The 18,069-nt window shown below is 38.4% G+C and overlaps 1 protein-coding gene across 1 annotated transcript in view; it reads left to right on the forward strand.

Annotated features, from left to right (window-relative positions):
* Positions 1–18,069, forward strand: part of dpy (dumpy) — a 562,668-nt gene that overhangs the window by 348,337 nt on the left and 196,262 nt on the right. The window contains 5 exon segments of the mRNA XM_068226068.1: positions 612–926; positions 1,048–1,365; positions 4,206–4,523; positions 4,617–5,255; positions 7,957–7,973. Coding sequence (XP_068082169.1) covers positions 612–926; positions 1,048–1,365; positions 4,206–4,523; positions 4,617–5,255; positions 7,957–7,973 — 1,607 coding nt within the window.

The raw sequence follows: 18,069 nt of genomic DNA on the forward strand, positions 1-18,069 counted from the left end.
ACCAATGAAGGTTAAAATCCCCGACCTGGCTGGGAATCGAACCCGGGAGCCTCTGAACCGAAGGCCAGTACACTGACCCTTTGGCCAACGAGTCAGAAATTTCTAAAGTATTTCTACAAATTAGTTTGTGGGTTATAAAACCAATAGCAATATTATTCTAAAGGATTGGATATGTTGACAAAGATTCAAACTGCAGCTGCCTTGATGGGAAAGCTGGTACTGATATTACTGAGCTATCATGCATAGGCACTGATTCATAACAGTCTATGATTCAGCTTTAGATTTTTGAACCATAATTCAGAATGAAGCATGGAATCAGGAAGTCTACAGTGACTATTTAACTATAATATTAATTCCTTTCCTGTACGGAAATTGTAATTACAAGGTATTTCTTTCATTTTATATCTACAGCATAAATTTAGAAAAAGAAAGTAGACCTTTAACAGTGTTTTAGCACTTGGCATGAAAAATCAACCTATACTCCAAAACAATATACTTTAGATGGTTTAACTTTAGTTCTGATTTACACGAGGAAAGTCATCGAGAAAGTAAAAATGTACAAAGCAAATTTATTTTTGAATATATCATTTACCTATTTTGTTCATTTTCAGGTATCCCAGAATCTAAAACAGACCCATGTCAGCCATCACCTTGTGGACCCAACAGCCAGTGTCGAATGTCGGACAATCATGCGGTGTGCTCATGTCTGCCAGGATTCATGGGGTCCCCTCCCTCTTGTAGACCAGAATGTGTTGTGAGTGCAGAATGCCCTCAAACCAGAGCTTGTGTCAATAAGAAGTGTACAGACCCATGTTTAGGCTCCTGTGGCCTTGGGGCTCGTTGTGAAGTGATAAATCACAGTCCTATCTGCAGCTGCCGCTCAGGGCAAACTGGAGATCCATTTAGAAGTTGCTATGATATTCCTCGTAAGTTATGTTACAGAAGTTCCTTTACATATCAGTCTTCTAGACAAATAACATGAGATCATATGCTTTATGTTATGTTAGTTACCTGTAAATAATTCCAAATACTATCATTCTTTTTCAGCTCCTCCTCCTGAAGACAAGGGAGATCCTTGTTCACCTTCCCCATGTGGCCCAAATTCACAGTGCCAAGTGTCTGGTAGTAGCCCAGCCTGTACTTGCTTACCTGATTATGTTGGAGCTCCACCAAATTGTAGACCTGAATGTGTTATTAACCCCGACTGTCCTAGTACTGAAGCATGCATCAACAGTAAATGTCGAGATCCATGTCCAGGAACATGTGGAGTAAATGCAGAATGTCGTGTTATTAGCCATGCTCTTACATGTACATGTATTGCTGGATATACTGGTGATCCATTTGTGCAGTGTATTCCACAAATACGTAAGTATATGCTGAGAGGTTGCTTTTTATTGTATACAGGTATAGGATAAGGTAAATTCTGATGAACCTGTAAAATAGCAGTTTGTTAGGAAACATTTTGTTTATACTCAAATACATTAAAACTAGATTAAATTTATAATTAATGGGTAACATGCAAAATGTTCCAGTTAAATGTGTCATATAGGTATAATGTGTATGTGATAAACCATATGGTAGAAGGGAAAGGCAATGCATATTTAGCACAGGAATTACTGAGGTTAAGAACCATCATCATTATTATTATTATTATTATTATTATTATTATTATTATTATTATTATTATTATTATTATTATTATTATTATTATTCAAGTATATCACATGATTACTACAGTATTTTACCAATTAAAAAATCCATTATCATTATTATGAGGATATCCACTTCCCCTTAGGTATGTTATCTCCCAGTAACAGCCATTCATTTTTAGAACATGATGCAAGATCATAAAATTTTAACCCAGTATTTCATTAATTCTTTTCATGATAGTGCATTGACTTAACTGGTGTCTTGTCACTGATTTAGCCTAGTTTCAAATCCCAGAAGTGCAAGAGATACATTTTCAGGACTTTTAAAATCTGAAAAATCATGTAGCATTAGGAAGGGCACCCAGCCTTTAAAACCCTATGCCAGAAACCAATTGAGGTAAGGTATCTCTTGTCACCTCAGATATAAATGAGATATGCTTTAGAGGAATTTATTCTATAACCACTGCGTGAATTTATAGAAACATTATATATCGTATGACGCAGATAAAATATGATGCTTTATTGTGTGACATGATGGAAGATTGGAAAAGTGTTTTAACCATATACCATGTGTATGCATAAGTTTTTGCCAGTTTTTGTGGTAAAGAAAACACGTCATTTTCAAGGTAAATTCATTTTTCATTTATTCAAAATATTGGCCATCGGCTTCTACATACTTCGCCCATCATTCAGGTAAGTTATGAATACCATGCCAGAAAAACTGCTTGTCTTTTGCGGCAAACCATCCGTCGAGTCGTCTTCCAACTTACTTGAAATTGCTGAAGTGCTGCTCTGCGAGCGCGTGCCCCATTGATGCGAAGAGGTAATAGTCAGATGGCGCCAGGTCGGAGCAGTACGGCGGGTGCTGAAGGATGTCCCATGCGGTTTCAAGGTGTCTTTCACTGGTTTTACAGTGTGAGAAGGCGCATTGCCGTGTAACAAAATCACTTTGCCATGTCTTCTGGCCCATTCCAGTCGTCTTTTGATCAATGCGTGATTTAAATGAATAATTTGTTGGAGATAGCATTGTACATTAATGGTTTTACCGGGCTTCAAGAGGTCATAATACACAATACCACTCTGGTCCCACCAGACACAAAGCATGGTCTTCTTGCTGAAGCGATTTGGCCTTGGTGTTGAAGGTGATAGCCACAATTTTCTCCGCTTCGTGTTTTCAAAATAAATCCATTTTTCATCACCCGTCACAGTTCGGTGCAGATTTTATTTTCTTTCGTGATGTTGAAGAAGCATTTCACAAGTTACTTTGCAGTTTTCCATTTGCCATTCATTCAAATTGCGTGGGACCCATTTACCGAGTTTGCTGATCTTTTAAAGTTAAACACTTCATCACTGATCCATATTGAACTAATAATTACAATGCTAAAAAGAGAAAGATATTAAATATGTTGTTACATTAATTCGTGCAACAATATTATTGTATTGAATAGGTGGAATATCTTTCTCTTTTTTGCTGATCTTCCCTATTGCTCGTAAATGTCTGCTGATTGTTTCTTGTGACACATTTAATGCTTGTGCCAAATGCGGTTGAGTTTGAGTTGGGTCATCATCCAGTAACACCTGCAATTGCTCGTCTTCGCACTTATTTGGTCTACCAGAGTATGCACTGTCTTTCACATTGAAATCACCATGTTGAAATTGTCAGAACCATGTCTCACATGTTCTAATTGATGGGAGTGTGTTCACCATATGTTTCTACCAGCAAACAATGACTTTCCACAGCCCTTTTCTTTTGATTAAATAAGAAAAGCAATACGTGCCACAAATGTTCTTTTTCAGGCACAAACATCGACATGATCACTGAATGATACAACAGAGATACTAGTGTTTCGTGGACTGAACTTTTGTGTGTTGGTCGGTTGATGTCTGACGAACAAACTGATGTATGTGCCAAATTCATATGCTGCGTACTGTTCACTGGCGCCATCTCTTTCTCCATGGCTAAATGGTTAGCATGGTGGCCTTTGGTCACAGGGGTCCCAGGTTCAATTCCCGGCAGGGTCGGGAACTTTAACCATAATTGGTTAATTCCCCTGACATGGGGACTTGGTATATGTGTCGTCTTCATCATCATTTCATCCTCATCACAACAAGCAGGTCGCCTACGGGAGTCAAATAAAAAAGACCTGCACCTGGCGAGCCGAAATCCTCGGATGCCTCCCGGCACTAAAAGCCATACGCCATTTCATTTCATCTCTTAGTGAAACCGGAAAGACTTATGCATATACCTGATAGTTAAATGCAAATTTTGTATTATAGGATTATACATTTTATGTGAGTCTTTTATTATTGCATCTCAGGTTAAAATCTTGGATTATGTATATGAAGATTGTGCTGGACATATAGAATTTGAACAGATTTTCTCTAGTATCTCTTGATTTCCCCTGTCATTTTAGTAATGTTTCATAGTAATTAACGTATTATCACTCTCACCAGTTAATATATTCCTCCATAGAGTTACCAGCTAAAACTTCATCACTTGACATTGTATTTGGCCAGAATTAGGTTGTATAGTTTGTTATTTGTATCTTATTACAGAAGAGGTTCCTCAAAATCCATGTGAACCATCTCCTTGTGGAGCAAATGCTGTTTGCAAACAACGAAATGGAGCTGGAGCATGCAGTTGTATTGCTGATTATCAAGGAAATCCATATGAAGGTTGCCGTCCAGAATGTGTTTTGAGTTCTGATTGCCCCACTGACAAAGCATGCATCCGTAATAAATGTGAAGATCCCTGTCCAGGAGTTTGTGGGCAGTTTGCGCAGTGCTCAGTGGTGAATCACATTCCAACGTGCACTTGTCTTGAAGGTTATGTCGGAAATCCTTTCTCTGCCTGTTCACCAAAACCACCTATAGGTAAATAATTTTGATGTGTTTTGTACTACAGAAAGTAAAGCAGAAATTTCAGATTTCCTTGATTGTTAATGAGGGCTTCTTTCTTCTCTCTAGTTACAACTCCGCCAACAGTGGATCCCTGCAGTCCAACTCCTTGTGGTCCAAACAGCCAATGCCGAACAGTAAATGGGCAAGCTGTCTGTTCATGCCAGACAGGCTATATGGGAGCTCCACCTAACTGTAGACCGGAATGTGTGGTTAATGCTGAATGCCCACAGAACAGAGCCTGTCACAAGTTCAAGTGTAATGACCCATGTCCTGGCACTTGTGGAATACAGGCTCGCTGTGAAGTTATCAACCATAATCCTATCTGTAGCTGTCCAGCAGGAATGACCGGTGACCCCTTTTCTCGTTGTTATCGAGAACCACCCCCATTGCCACCACCAGATACAACAAAATATCCATGTACACCATCTCCTTGTGGCCCTCATTCGGAATGCCGTGCAGTTGGAGATCAGCCGTCATGTTCTTGTCTCCAGAACTATATTGGTCTACCACCTAATTGTCGACCAGAATGTGTTGTGAACACAGACTGCCCTCCCACTCAAGCCTGCATTACAGAAAAGTGCCGGGATCCTTGTATTGGTTCTTGTGGTGTTAATGCAGAATGTAGAGTGCAAAATCACATCCCAACCTGTACATGCCTGGTTGATCACACAGGAGATCCTTTCACTCAGTGCTCTCGTGTAATAGGTAAGAATTACTATTGAGATATTTTCTTATAATAGGCTTAAATATGTTATTATTATTATTATTATTATTATTATTATTATTATTATTATTATTATTATTATTATTATTATTATTGAAATGTAAGAAGTGCAGTATTTATGTGAGAAAAACAAAAATAATATTAAGAAACAGGAGCCTGACAAGGAGTAGCTATTGCAGTCATGTATTTTAACAATATTTTTCATGATATAAAAGTACTGAGTAGTTACCTGTATAAGAAGGATCTCAATTACTAAACTAACCTCAGTATCTGAAAAATATACATATTTAAATTGATATTGAAGTCAGTAATGCATATAATTTTATTTTTAGTATTAAGTACTAATTGTGCTTCTTGCTGCTTGTTGGTATACCATATAAATCATTCTACTTTAATTGTTCTGACTTAAAATTCTTTCAGCTCATGAACCAGTTGAGACGAACCCATGTAGTCCTTCACCTTGTGGGCCTAATGCTGAATGCAGAGATGGTGAATGTTCATGTTACCCTAACTACTTTGGGGATCCGTACGTGAATTGTCGACCAGAGTGTACTATGAACTCTGACTGTGCCCGCAGTAAGGCTTGTAGCAATCAGCGATGTGTAGATCCTTGTGTTGGCATATGTGGTGATGGAGCTCAGTGTGATGTTGTGAATCACATTCCAACTTGTACTTGCCCTGAGAGAACATCAGGAGATCCGTTTGTAGCCTGCAGACCAATCAAACCTGGTGAGTGAATATTGCAATTGAGTTATAAGAAAGAAAGTCTATAATTTCTCTCTAGCTACTGTGTTAGTTCTTTGACCTTTCCTAATTAATGAACATCTTATGACATTATAAAACACCTTTAATTGAAACTGTGAATTAACACTAAAGAATGGAGTCAATTTTACAAAGGGCACTCTTTATGATTTAAAAATCTCAGAATGATACTGTGTGGCATTAATAATACATTCTTGTAGTTCTCTCTACTGCCTGCTCATTGTAGCACTGCACTTTACTTTCCACAGTGGCCAAAGAGTTTGCATGTTCTGGTTTGGTGCACTTTTCATTTTGCTATATGTGTGTACATTCATTATGCCTTATGAAGAATATATACAAAGAAAAACAACATCTGGTCAGCTAAGCAAAGGCAACAGAAAGAGCACAATGTTGGTAATATGGAATTTTGAACACATAATTACCGTTCATCGTGTGGCAGATCAGCACCATTGGCCCCAGAGGCATACTGGAACATGACAAGATATACTCAGTACCAAAGAATCCAAGTTGTTTTGGGGCAGATTATCCTGCTCTTGGATAGCAATTTCAGTCAGTTGCTGAATGTTAGCAGATAGACTAGGATGCCATGCATGTTCAACACAGTTAATGTCTGCAGACTGTGGCGGCCACATCATTCGATGTGTGCCATGTATCACAAGGAACTGATTGACCATTCTGGTTCAGTGGGCTCAAGCATTACCATCCATTTGCGTAAAGCCCTCGCCCACAGTGTCAGCTTCTATTCTCTTTCTTTCTGAGCAAGTTGTCATTCATTTTTCACTCCATACAATGACATGCTCTAGCAGAGTCTTCAAAAACATCTTTCTGATTATATTTCAGTGTTTGAAATGAACAAATTTCTTTTCTTAAGACAGCCATTCCTTGCTTGTGCTAGTCAGCATTTTATGTCCTCCTTTCTTCTGCGATCATTAGTTTGGAGAATGTTTTTTCTATTAACCTCGTCAGTCACGTTACCGTGAACATACATCGACCAAATATGAGCCCACCCAAAACACCCTTGCTGCTGATGGCACTCCATGTTGAATGGCTCATTCCTTCTCTCACTCAATCATCTCCAGACACTAATGCTTCTGTTGTATGGGTACAAGCTTTTGGTGACCTCATCAGAAGAGAGCATATGCTTCCACTGTTCCTGATATAGATTTTGATTTCCTTCGGGAATCCTTATGTGTTCCTGATGTAGTTTACGAGCAGGTTTTGACACTGGTCTCCGTGATATCAGTCCTCCATCGTGTAGCCAATTTCACATTGTCTGATCTGACACATTACCCTAGTGGCACCCTCGAAGGTCCTGGTGGAAAGATTCCAGTAGCATTTGGCCTATGAAGTGCTGAAAATAACAAATACCAATCCTCCCTGTGAGTTGTTTTGTGTGGGTCCATTGCTGATCAGCAACCGTTGATGTATCCCTGAACTTTTTTCAAACTCTAGAGACATCATACTGACTCATTAGTGGTGACATCCAATTGCACCATTCGTTTTGCAGCATTGTCACAATTTGAACGCAGTTAGTTGCAGAAATTGCAGAAATTGGTAGTGTTTCCATGTTTACCTCAGTCCTGCACGTGATGGCCATACATCACCAACCTTACACATGATGTTAAACTGACCAACATGAAAAATGGCTTCTATTGGACAAATATTGAACTTGATCTGTGTTTAGCATCACTGTGTGTCTTGGGTATTGGCAACAGTGCATACTGTAAACATTTGTGAAGTTCTTGATGTTTTTTGGGCCATCAGGCCATAGACTGGTTTGATGCAGCTCTCTGTGCCTATTTATCATGTGCTCACATTTTCATTTCTACGTAACTACTATATCCTACATCTACTCTTATATTTTGGTCATGTTTATATCTTGGTCTACCTGTACAGGTCTTACCACCTCCACTTCCCTAGAAAAACTAACCAAACAAGTTCTGGGTATCTTAAGATGTGGGCTGGTCAAATTTTTCCCAATCATTCTTCCGGTACCAATTCAGTTCACTATCTCTTCATTTGTGATTCGATCTACCCATTTCACCTTCAGCATTTTTCTGTTGAACCACATCTCAAAAGCTTCTATTCTCTTTCTTTCTGAGCAAGTTGTCATTCATTTTTCACTCCATACAATGACATGCTCTAGCAGAGTCTTCAAAAACATCTTTCTGATTATATTTCAGTGTTTGAAATGAACAAATTTCTTTTCTTAAGACAGCCATTCCTTGCTTGTGCTAGTCAGCATTTTATGTCCTCCTTTCTTCTGCCATCATTAGTTATTTTTCTAACCAACATTATTCCTTTACTTTCCATAAGACTTCATTTCCTAATCTAATATTTCCTACATCACCCAACATTGTTAGGCTGCATTCCATTACTTTTGTTTTAGATCGATTTATTTTTGTCTTTTACTCCTCCAAGAATGTGCACATACCATTCAGCAATTTCTCCAGGTCTTCTGCAGACTCAGATAATTTTCCAAATTTTCCAAATTCTAGTTTGATTTCCTTCACTGCCTGTTCTATATACTGTAAACATTGAAAGGGAGAGGAGACAAACTGCTGCCTTGCTTTGCTCATTTCTGGATTGCTGCTTCTTTCTCATAGCCTGCAATTCTTATCACTTACTTACTTACTTACTTACTTACTTACTTACTTACTTACTTAATTCCTGTTGTTCCTTGTGGAATATAGGGCATCAACAAAGCATCTCCATCTGATCCTGTTGTCAGCCAGCCTCTTCACCTCTCTCCAGGTCTTGCCTTCTTCCATTGCCTCCATGTGTACAGATCTTCACCACGTTTGTTTGGGCCTTCCTTCTCCTCCTTTTACCCTGTGGGTTCCAATCCAGTGTCTCTCTCTCAATGGCTTCATTCCCTTTCCTCAATGTATGCCCTATGCATTTCCATTTCCACCGCTTTATCTGTATGGCCATCTCCGTTTCACCCGTCCTTCTCCATAGTTCATGATTGGAGATTACTTCCGGCCAGTAGATGTTTAGAATCTTCCTTAAACAGCGGTTGACAAAGATCTGCAACTTGGAGGTAATCACTTTAGTCACTTTCCAGGTCTCAAACCCATATAGTAGAACAGCCTTGACATTACTTCGGAAAATGCGAAGTTTGGTCCTGATAGATATTTTGTTGTTCTTCCATGCCAGATAGAGCCGAACAAAGGTACCATTTGCTTTTTGTACATGTTGAGAGACGTCCTATACTGCTCCTCCATCTTTGGTAACTACAGTACACTGCTCAAATAGGTGAAACTATCCACATCCTCTGTAGGTTCATCACTGAAGACAAATGGGTCTAGTTTGTTGGTGTTAGTCCTTAGGGCCTTGGTCTTCTTTTAGTTGATCGCTAGTCCCACCTTTTTTCCTTCTTTTACGAAGTCTAATTCTTATCACTGCAGACTGGATTTTGTACACATTGTAGATAATCCCTCTTTCTTGGTATCTGATTCCAAACACCTTCAGAATTTCAAATAGCTTCATCCATTCAGCATTATCAAGTGCCTTTTTTTAGATCTACAAATGCCATGTACTCAGGCTTTTCCTTAATTCGATCCTGTAAGGTCAGATGTAAAGTCAATTTTGCTTCACGTATTCCTACATTTCTTCTGAAGCCAAACTGATCTTCTCCCAATTCAGCTTTAGCTTGTCTCCCCATTCTTCTGTAAATAATAAATTTGCAAGTGTGAAATACTAAACTAATGGTGGGATACTTTTCACACTTGTCAGCACCTGCTTTCTTGGGAAAAGGTATAACAACATTCTTTTTCAAATTGGATGGCACTTCTCCTGTATCATACATGCTGGTTTCTCCTAAGGCAATCCATAATTCTGAGGGTATATCATCACTTACTGGTCTCGGGAAACTGGAGTTGAAAAATGATGATGATGGTGATGATGATGATGATGATGATGATGATGATGATGAATACTCTGTCGAATTCTCCAAAATTGGGTCTCCAATTTCATTAGCATCAGAAGTATTTTATTTGTTCCAGAATTTTATCATCTATTTCTTTCTCTTCACAGAATTGTTGAATAAGTTCCTGACACCTTTCTTCATTTTGTTCTTTCACTAAAAATGGTTTTCCATCCAAACTCCTAATACTCATACACCAAACATTTCCTTGATTTTCCTGTATGCAGCATCTACCCTTCCTATAATCATGAAATCCTTAACGTCCTTGCACTTCTCTTTTAGCCATTCTTCCTTAGCTGTCCAGCACTTCCTCTCAACTTCATTCTTTAGTCACCTTTATTCTTTTCTGCACTCCCCATTTTTGCATTCTTGTACTTTTACAGTGGGTCAGTCAGGTCTAGTATCTCCTTAGTTATCCAGTGATTCTTACTTGATTTTGCCTTCCTTCTTAACTTTTCTTCAGCAGTCATACTGATCTCATTCTTCAGGACTGTCCACTCTTCATCTAGTGTGTTTATTTATTTCAGCCTTTTCATTTAGTCCTTGTGCAACATGTTCTTTGGAACATTCCTTCACTCTCCTTTCCTTCAACATGTCTACATCCCATCTCTTTGCGTTTCTTCCTTTCTTCAATTTCATTCTGTGTTTCATGACTGCCAAGTTGTGGTCAGAGTCCATGTCTGCTCCTGGGAAGGACTTTCAATCCAATGTCTGGTTTCTGAATCTCTGTCTAGTCATATTCGAGTCTATTTGATACCCTCCAGTGTCTCCAGGCCCTTCCACATATACATACAGAACATCGTTTGTGGTTTTTGAACCAAGTATTAGTAAGGTGTAAATTATGATCAGTGCAGAATTCTACCAGCCAACTTCCTTTTCATTCCTTTTTCCAGTTAATATTCCCCTACTACATTATTTTTCCTTCATTTAACACTAGTTATAAGTATGCATATGTATGTAATATTAGTTACTTACCTTGAATAATGGATGTACTCCATTGCAGAGGTCCGTAGGATATTACTTTTTTTTTTTTTTCTGCAGCAACAGCATGGTAAAAACAAACAACCGGCGTAAGAGTCAATCCACAAATAAGTTATGCCAATCAAAGCTCTTATATCAGATAATGTTGGAGATGACCAGTCTTTGATTCTAAATCTTCTAGTTGAAGGTGTAGCCTGTAGTTTCCATTTGTTTCCTGAAATTACTGTTTCCTGGTGAATTATGTCAAAATTTTGGTATTAAAATATAGTGAAAAGTACTGTGTAGGCTCAGTCACCATGTCAAAATACGAATGAAAAATTGGTCCTTGACTAATATTATATATCAGAATGGAACTTGAAGGTCCCGGATGTAAGTTACTTGCGTCAGTTCTTTCGTAAGCAGTTTTGTTCTCCGGGGCATGTGAGTGGCTCTTGCACTGAGAAGACTCACTACTTGAATTTCCATCTTAGGACTCTTCAAATAAAAAATCACTTTCATCCACATCCATAAAGTCCAAAACTGAAACAATGTATTGCTCATTGACTCTCTTCTTACTAACCATGTTGCAAAATAGCAATATACTGTATATCATAAAAAGCTGGTCTCAAAACTTGCAACGCATGCTTGACCGAACGTGATAACAGCTTACAGCTTGTAAAAAGCTAGCAGGGAGATAACGCAACTCTATTCGAGGATTTCCCTTCCAGCTAGACCTATAAGTGTTGTTTACTGCCATCTGTTGAGTTATTTTATTACTACGTGCGCCAGTGACGCTGGATCTCTGACCATTTAATATATTAAATTCCGCTCGCGGGTAACTGTTATGGGATTTAATATATTAAATTCCGCCCTCTAAAAGTTAATATTATATAGTGTGATGTTCGATTGCAGACATGTTACCTTCTCAGTGGGAAAGACATTCTTCGCTACCAGTAGACTAAGACAACCACAATTCATAGTCAGTGTTTCTAGTCTCAAAGTTGTTTAGAACTCTTCTCCTCCTGACCTGAAATGTCGACATTGCAGTTGACCAGACATAAGGGGTCTGTCTGATAGTGTGACCTAAAAGTATTGTGAAGGGTAAGCAGGAAGAGTCAAAGATTTACCCAAATAGAATATTGTCCTTGCAAGTAGATGCTGAAGGGTGATACATACTACATAAATAAAGTTTAAAAGATACGTATTAACTTACATACTCTTTTGTTTATGTTATGACATCAATAAATAGTAATTATTTGGAAATGTAACTACTTAGATACATATTATTCTCAACTTTTAAGTACCACAAGTCTCTGACTTGCATCCCTAGTGAATTCAGGATTGGAAGCTGTGAACTGTTTGTTATTACACAACACTTTACCTTCACTAGCATTGTGATTACACTGCTAAATAATGTTCCCTATTGTTTGCCTAGCTTCGCTATGAATTATTTTCCACTTCTTGTGTGAATGGTAGTTTAGTATAAAAAAGTACAATGTAAAGAGGCATTATGAATAATAATAATAATAATAATAATAATAATAATAATAATAATAATAATAATAATAATAATAATAAAACAGGTGATAACATTTATTTTGTGTTTACCTTCTTCTTTTTCTTGTTTGTTATTCACTAATCTGCCAACTAGAGAGCACGATAAGTTTCATTCTGCATTCTGGCGTGTATTCAATTCTCATTTCATCCAGCACTTTTTCATTAAATCGCTGTGTTTATCCAATCACTTTGCGCCATTTGTCCATTTCTCATCCCAGAAAGTCCCAAAACTCATGATGCCTGTTCTGAAATGGTCTTGTTTATGTGCTTCTTCTGAATGTAGGCCCATTTCTTCAAGGTCTTTCTTCACGTTAATGTACCAGGGAATCGTAGTTTTTTGGTTTGAGTCAAAAGTGTTAAAAAATTAGTTTTGTCCATCGGGAGTTGTCCATCCATCATAGGTAACCATAGATCTGAGCCCTCTGTCTGTTCATTGTGTCTGTGATCTTCTCTTTCTTAGAGTAGTTTCCTAGTCTGGATTTTCTTATGGTTTTATAGTTTGGACCAAGTATGTTGTGGAGAATCTTTCTCTCTTTTTGTTATAAATTAGCGAGCGCACATTTCTGAGAGAGGATAAGGCATTCTGATGCTTAGGGAGATACTGGCTTGATGACAGTGTTGTAATTATGAAATTTGTTGTTTATATAAAAGCAACTTTTGTTATGCATGTTCCAGGTGGTTTGGAAAGCTACCACCATTTTTTTTTTTCTATGGCCGCTAAGGCCTCTGTATCTAGTCGGTTTGATTGGAACCACCCACCGAGGTATTTAAACTTATTCACATGGTATATTGTTCCATATTTGGTGTTTAGTTGAGTCATGTGCTCCTTGATGTTTGATATTACTTCTGTCTTTTCAAAGGGTATCTGCAAGCCTGTTTGTTTTGCCACCTCTTTCAACAGATTAATTTCTTCTGTCGCAGTTTCAAAATTCTTTGTCATTATTGCTATATCATCTGCAAAAGCTAAGCAGTCAATTTCCGCTCCCTCTTTCTTCTTCTTCGTCCCAATCCTTAAACCTCTGAACAAGTTTCTATTTGGTAGTATCTGAGAGTCCATCTCCCTGCCTAACACCCACTTTAATTTCAAAGGGTGCAGAGAAGTATCATTAGAATTTTACTTTGGGGATGGTATTAGTCAGGGTTGCTCATGTTACCACTAGCTGTTTTTTGTCAGTACGATTTCTGGAATTATTGGAAGCAACACATCATGGTCAACGGACTCATATGCCTTTCTGAAGTCTACAAATGTATCCACGTATGTTTGGCCTCTAGACATATAATATCTTATTATCTTTTTTTTTTAAGATTGTGGATCTGCTCTACTGCTGATTGGCCTTTCCAAAAACTTCCTTCGTATTTTCCAAGTCAGTGCTCAACTTTCTGTTCTAGTCGGTCTAGGATGGATAACAATAGAACCTTGTATGCTACTGGGAGTAATGGGATACCACTACAGTTATTTACATCTTTGATATTGTCTTTCTTATGTAAAGGATGAATTAAAGCAACTTTCTACCTTGGTAGTTGTTCTTTCTCCCATATGTAAATCATGATCTTATGCAAGACATTTGTTGCTTGTTCCTGTGCGTACTTCCATAGTTCTGCCACCATGGATTCTCCACCAGAGGCCTTGTTGGTTTTCAGTCTCTGTAAGCATCATTTGATCTCATCACGATCCATGGGAGAAGACGCCAGGTTTTTGGCATGTTGATTTGTTGGTTTTGATGGTGTTAACTGGTTTTTCACAAATTAGAAGTTTGTCGAAGTATTCGGCAAGGATCTGCAGTTTTCTTTGTTTAATGTTGCTTAAGTTCCATATTTCCTTTAAAGCTGAGGGAGGCACTCTTGTACCCATGTATCTTATTTTTAAAACTCCTATAATGTTCTCGGGACTCACTTCACTGAAAGTCTTGTTTAATCTTGTTCGTTTGTTCCTTTTCATACTTGCGTTCCTTGCTCCATTCAGAAGAAGCACATATACCTAGCAAACAGCAGCATGGTACTAAGAGTTGGGAATTTCATTCCATCACAACTAATGAGCCTATTGGAAATTTGGAAAACCTGTAATCCCTTCACCAAATAGTTACAACTATGCACTTCTGTAACAAGATCTCTTCTGTATTCTTTCACTTGCTCTGTGGTTCTCAGCTCAAGAACCATGAGTGAAATGGGAAGGAGAATGACTATATTTTATTTAAGACAATTGAAGGGTAGGGGTTTGGTTAGTAAGTTCACATCACTGAAGAACAGGTTTGATGGAATTCCCAACTCTTAGTACCATGCTGCTGTTTGCCAGGTTGTAGAATTGTTGCCATTTAGAGTCTAGAAATAAACCTTCTACCACAAAATTACCATCTCAAATTCCCTAAAACCTGTCATAAATCTGTCTCATATCCATAGTACTAAGAGACAGTAGCAGTTTTCTAAGTTCAGTATCTGAACAACTAAGACCTTAATGGAGGTTTGGAAAACCTGAAATCCCTTCACCGTAGAACATTAAAATCAAGCTGTGCTTTATTTCTGCCTGCTTGCTGTAGAGGAATATCAGACATTGTCAAAAATATATTGCTATCTCCAAACGGCGTAATTAGCCCCAAGACAACAAAATATTGAGAACAGCAGAAGTCGTGAAGTGTGGCAGAATGTAGGGACTGACCGAAAGTAACAGTAAAACATGTTCTTAAACTAAAACACACTACATTAAATGCTCTTCACATGAAATAAAGTTAAAATATGCATTACACGTGGATTTGCCTAAAAAATTGCTAAAACTTGCAAACATGCTCTAATAGAACCAGAAAGTCATGAGAGTCATGAGTTTGAACTAAGTGACAAACTTGTGAAAGCCTGCATTTGCATAAAATTCTTGTCTTTAGTCATGAGATATATTTACATACTTGATAGTAAATCTTTCATCTATTCACTCATTCTTAAAGAGGAATGTGGAATTGAAAGAACAGAAAACTTGTTTTTACATTTGTCTTTATACTTTGTGTGTTGTAGATATTCCTCGTGATCCCTGCCAGCCCTCACCATGTGGACCAAATAGCATTTGCCGTGTGATTGATAGTCATGCTGTGTGCTCTTGCCAGCCAGGACTTATTGGCAGTCCTCCAGCTTGCCGACCAGAATGTGTAGTTAGTGCAGAGTGTCCCCTTAATCGGGCATGCCTTGGCAACAAATGCAGTGATCCTTGCCCTGGTACCTGTGGAATCAATGCTCAATGTCAAGTGGTGAATCATAATCCCATCTGTAGTTGTGCATCAGGAAACACTGGAGACCCATTTTCAAGATGTTATCCACTGCCCGGTAAGAATCATTTTGATAAGTATATAACATAGCTTTTGAGTTCCTATATTGTTAATTCCCTTCATCTTAAAGCTGTATGCAAGCAATATGTTCTAGAATTTTAGTTAGGACTACTTATTCACAAATGTACTGTAAATTCCTTTATAAATATTTCAAAGAGAATAAGTTAGAGAACAGGCTATACATTTGGATTTCTTCTCTCTCTTTTTTTTAAAATACACCTTCACACATTTTTATGGGGTTGGCTGTGCATCCAGGCTAAATTTAGGACTTTACAGGTGTTTCTTTTTAAGGTCAGGTCCCCTTCCTGTTGTCACATACTGGCCCTATTGAAAATCCCACCTGAAATTGCCAGGATTCAAATCCAGGGCTTTACCGGGCGAGTTGGCTATGCGGTTGGGCCTTTCCTATCCCATCATCACCATAAGACCTATCTGTGTCGGTGCGACATAAAGCCACTAGCAAAAAAAGAAAATCCAGGGCATTTAGGCTGGAAGTCAAGTAGATAGACCACTGCACTAGCACATCCCCTTAGGCTTTTCATAGTTATAAATATTTTTCTTCAAACATCAACATAAAATTGATGTTAAGAGGTCAATAAAGGATTAGTTTGGCAACTTAGTTCATCTTCAAGAAATCTTTGTAGTTGAAGCTGTACTATAAATGGAAAGTAAGCAACATTGCAGTTCTGGAAGTAATAAATCAAATGAGCTACCTGGTCCTCAGAAAACCTATATACCACATATTTCATTGTATATTCCATTTTAAATGGAAAACAGAAAAGAGAGGGGTTCATTTCCATTTTTTTTGTGAGGCGAGTGTGGATTATTCAACCTCTTAGAATAGTAAGGTAACATTGTCACAGAAAACGATTTTCAACTATAACCACTTGCATTTTACCACTGTATTGATATAAATATCCATCTTATTCTGTACTATTATGAAGTGTTTCTTTTCTTTCCAGTTGAACGACCTGGCCCGGTAAATCCGTGCATGCCATCGCCGTGCGGTCCGAATGCCGAATGTCAAGTCCGAGGGGAAAGCCCCGCTTGCTCGTGTTTACCGAATTATATTGGCGCACCGCCAAATTGTCGTCCCGAGTGTACTATTAATCCGGAGTGTTCTAGTCATTTGTCTTGTATTAACCAACGGTGTAGGGACCCGTGTCCGGGATCGTGTGGCGCGAACTCGCGATGCACTGTTGTAAATCATACTCCAGTCTGTACCTGCAATGCTGGCTATACAGGAGATCCATTCAGTGGCTGCTCTCTTCTACCAGGTAGGATGAATTTTGCTTGCTTTATCTTGCTTGCCGCATGGTGAGACAAATGGTTTAGAAAACTTGGATACAATGCACAGTCGTGAATAACAACAATTTTGTTACTGTAGAAGGAATTCTGCATATATACCCACCATGCATATAAAATGGTCCTTATTTCAATGTGCTACTGAGATATGGAATGAATAATTATGAGAATTCTGTATGTTATTTTTTTGGTATATTGGAAATATAAGTATGTATGAAGAAATATTTTTTTCAAGTTAGAAAGCTAACAAGAGCAAATTACAATGTGTAGGAACCATCAACAGCACCTACATTACAACAGTTTTCACCCATATCACACGAAACAGTCGCTACCAAATGACCTCTCATGCAGGGTAAACGTATTTGTTCAATGCCTAAAGCCTATGTTTCATATGACGACAGCCTGAGGAAGGCCTTTACTGTTAGGGGTTAGCCCACCCAGTTGTTTGGCCACTAGATTTCCCACCATGAACTCTGCCCAACAGAGTCCAGTTCCCTTCAAAACCACATATCATCCTGGTCTCCAAAAAATCAGTCTCATTTTAAAACAAGTATTCAACCTCCTCTCAGCCTCACCCTGACACTCAAGATCTTCCACCCACGAGAAGTGGGAAACATTCTCACTTGCTCTGAACCACATTAACTCCCACCCCATTCTGATTCTTGCCCTGTGATCACAACTGCTACAATACCTGCTGACTACATGTACTCAGCACCTCTTTCATCATTAGTACCACCAACAAGTCTTACCCCATAGAAGGGTGTCATGACTGTACATCATCCAGCGTCATCTAACTGCTTCAAAGTAGACTCTGCCCAGCTTTCTATGTTCAATTAACTCCGTAAAGTAAAGTAAACTCGTGTTGTCTCAAGGTTGTACAGCTCTTTTCAGGTACACCCCCAATGAAGGTGAGCTGCATGTGCCATTTTAACCACATACCAGCCCTCCTGCCATTCTTAAATTTCTGACAGTACT

The sequence above is a fragment of the Anabrus simplex genome, chromosome 2, assembly GCF_040414725.1.
Source record: "Anabrus simplex isolate iqAnaSimp1 chromosome 2, ASM4041472v1, whole genome shotgun sequence".
In the NCBI taxonomy this organism is placed as follows: Eukaryota; Metazoa; Arthropoda; class Insecta; order Orthoptera; family Tettigoniidae; genus Anabrus; species Anabrus simplex.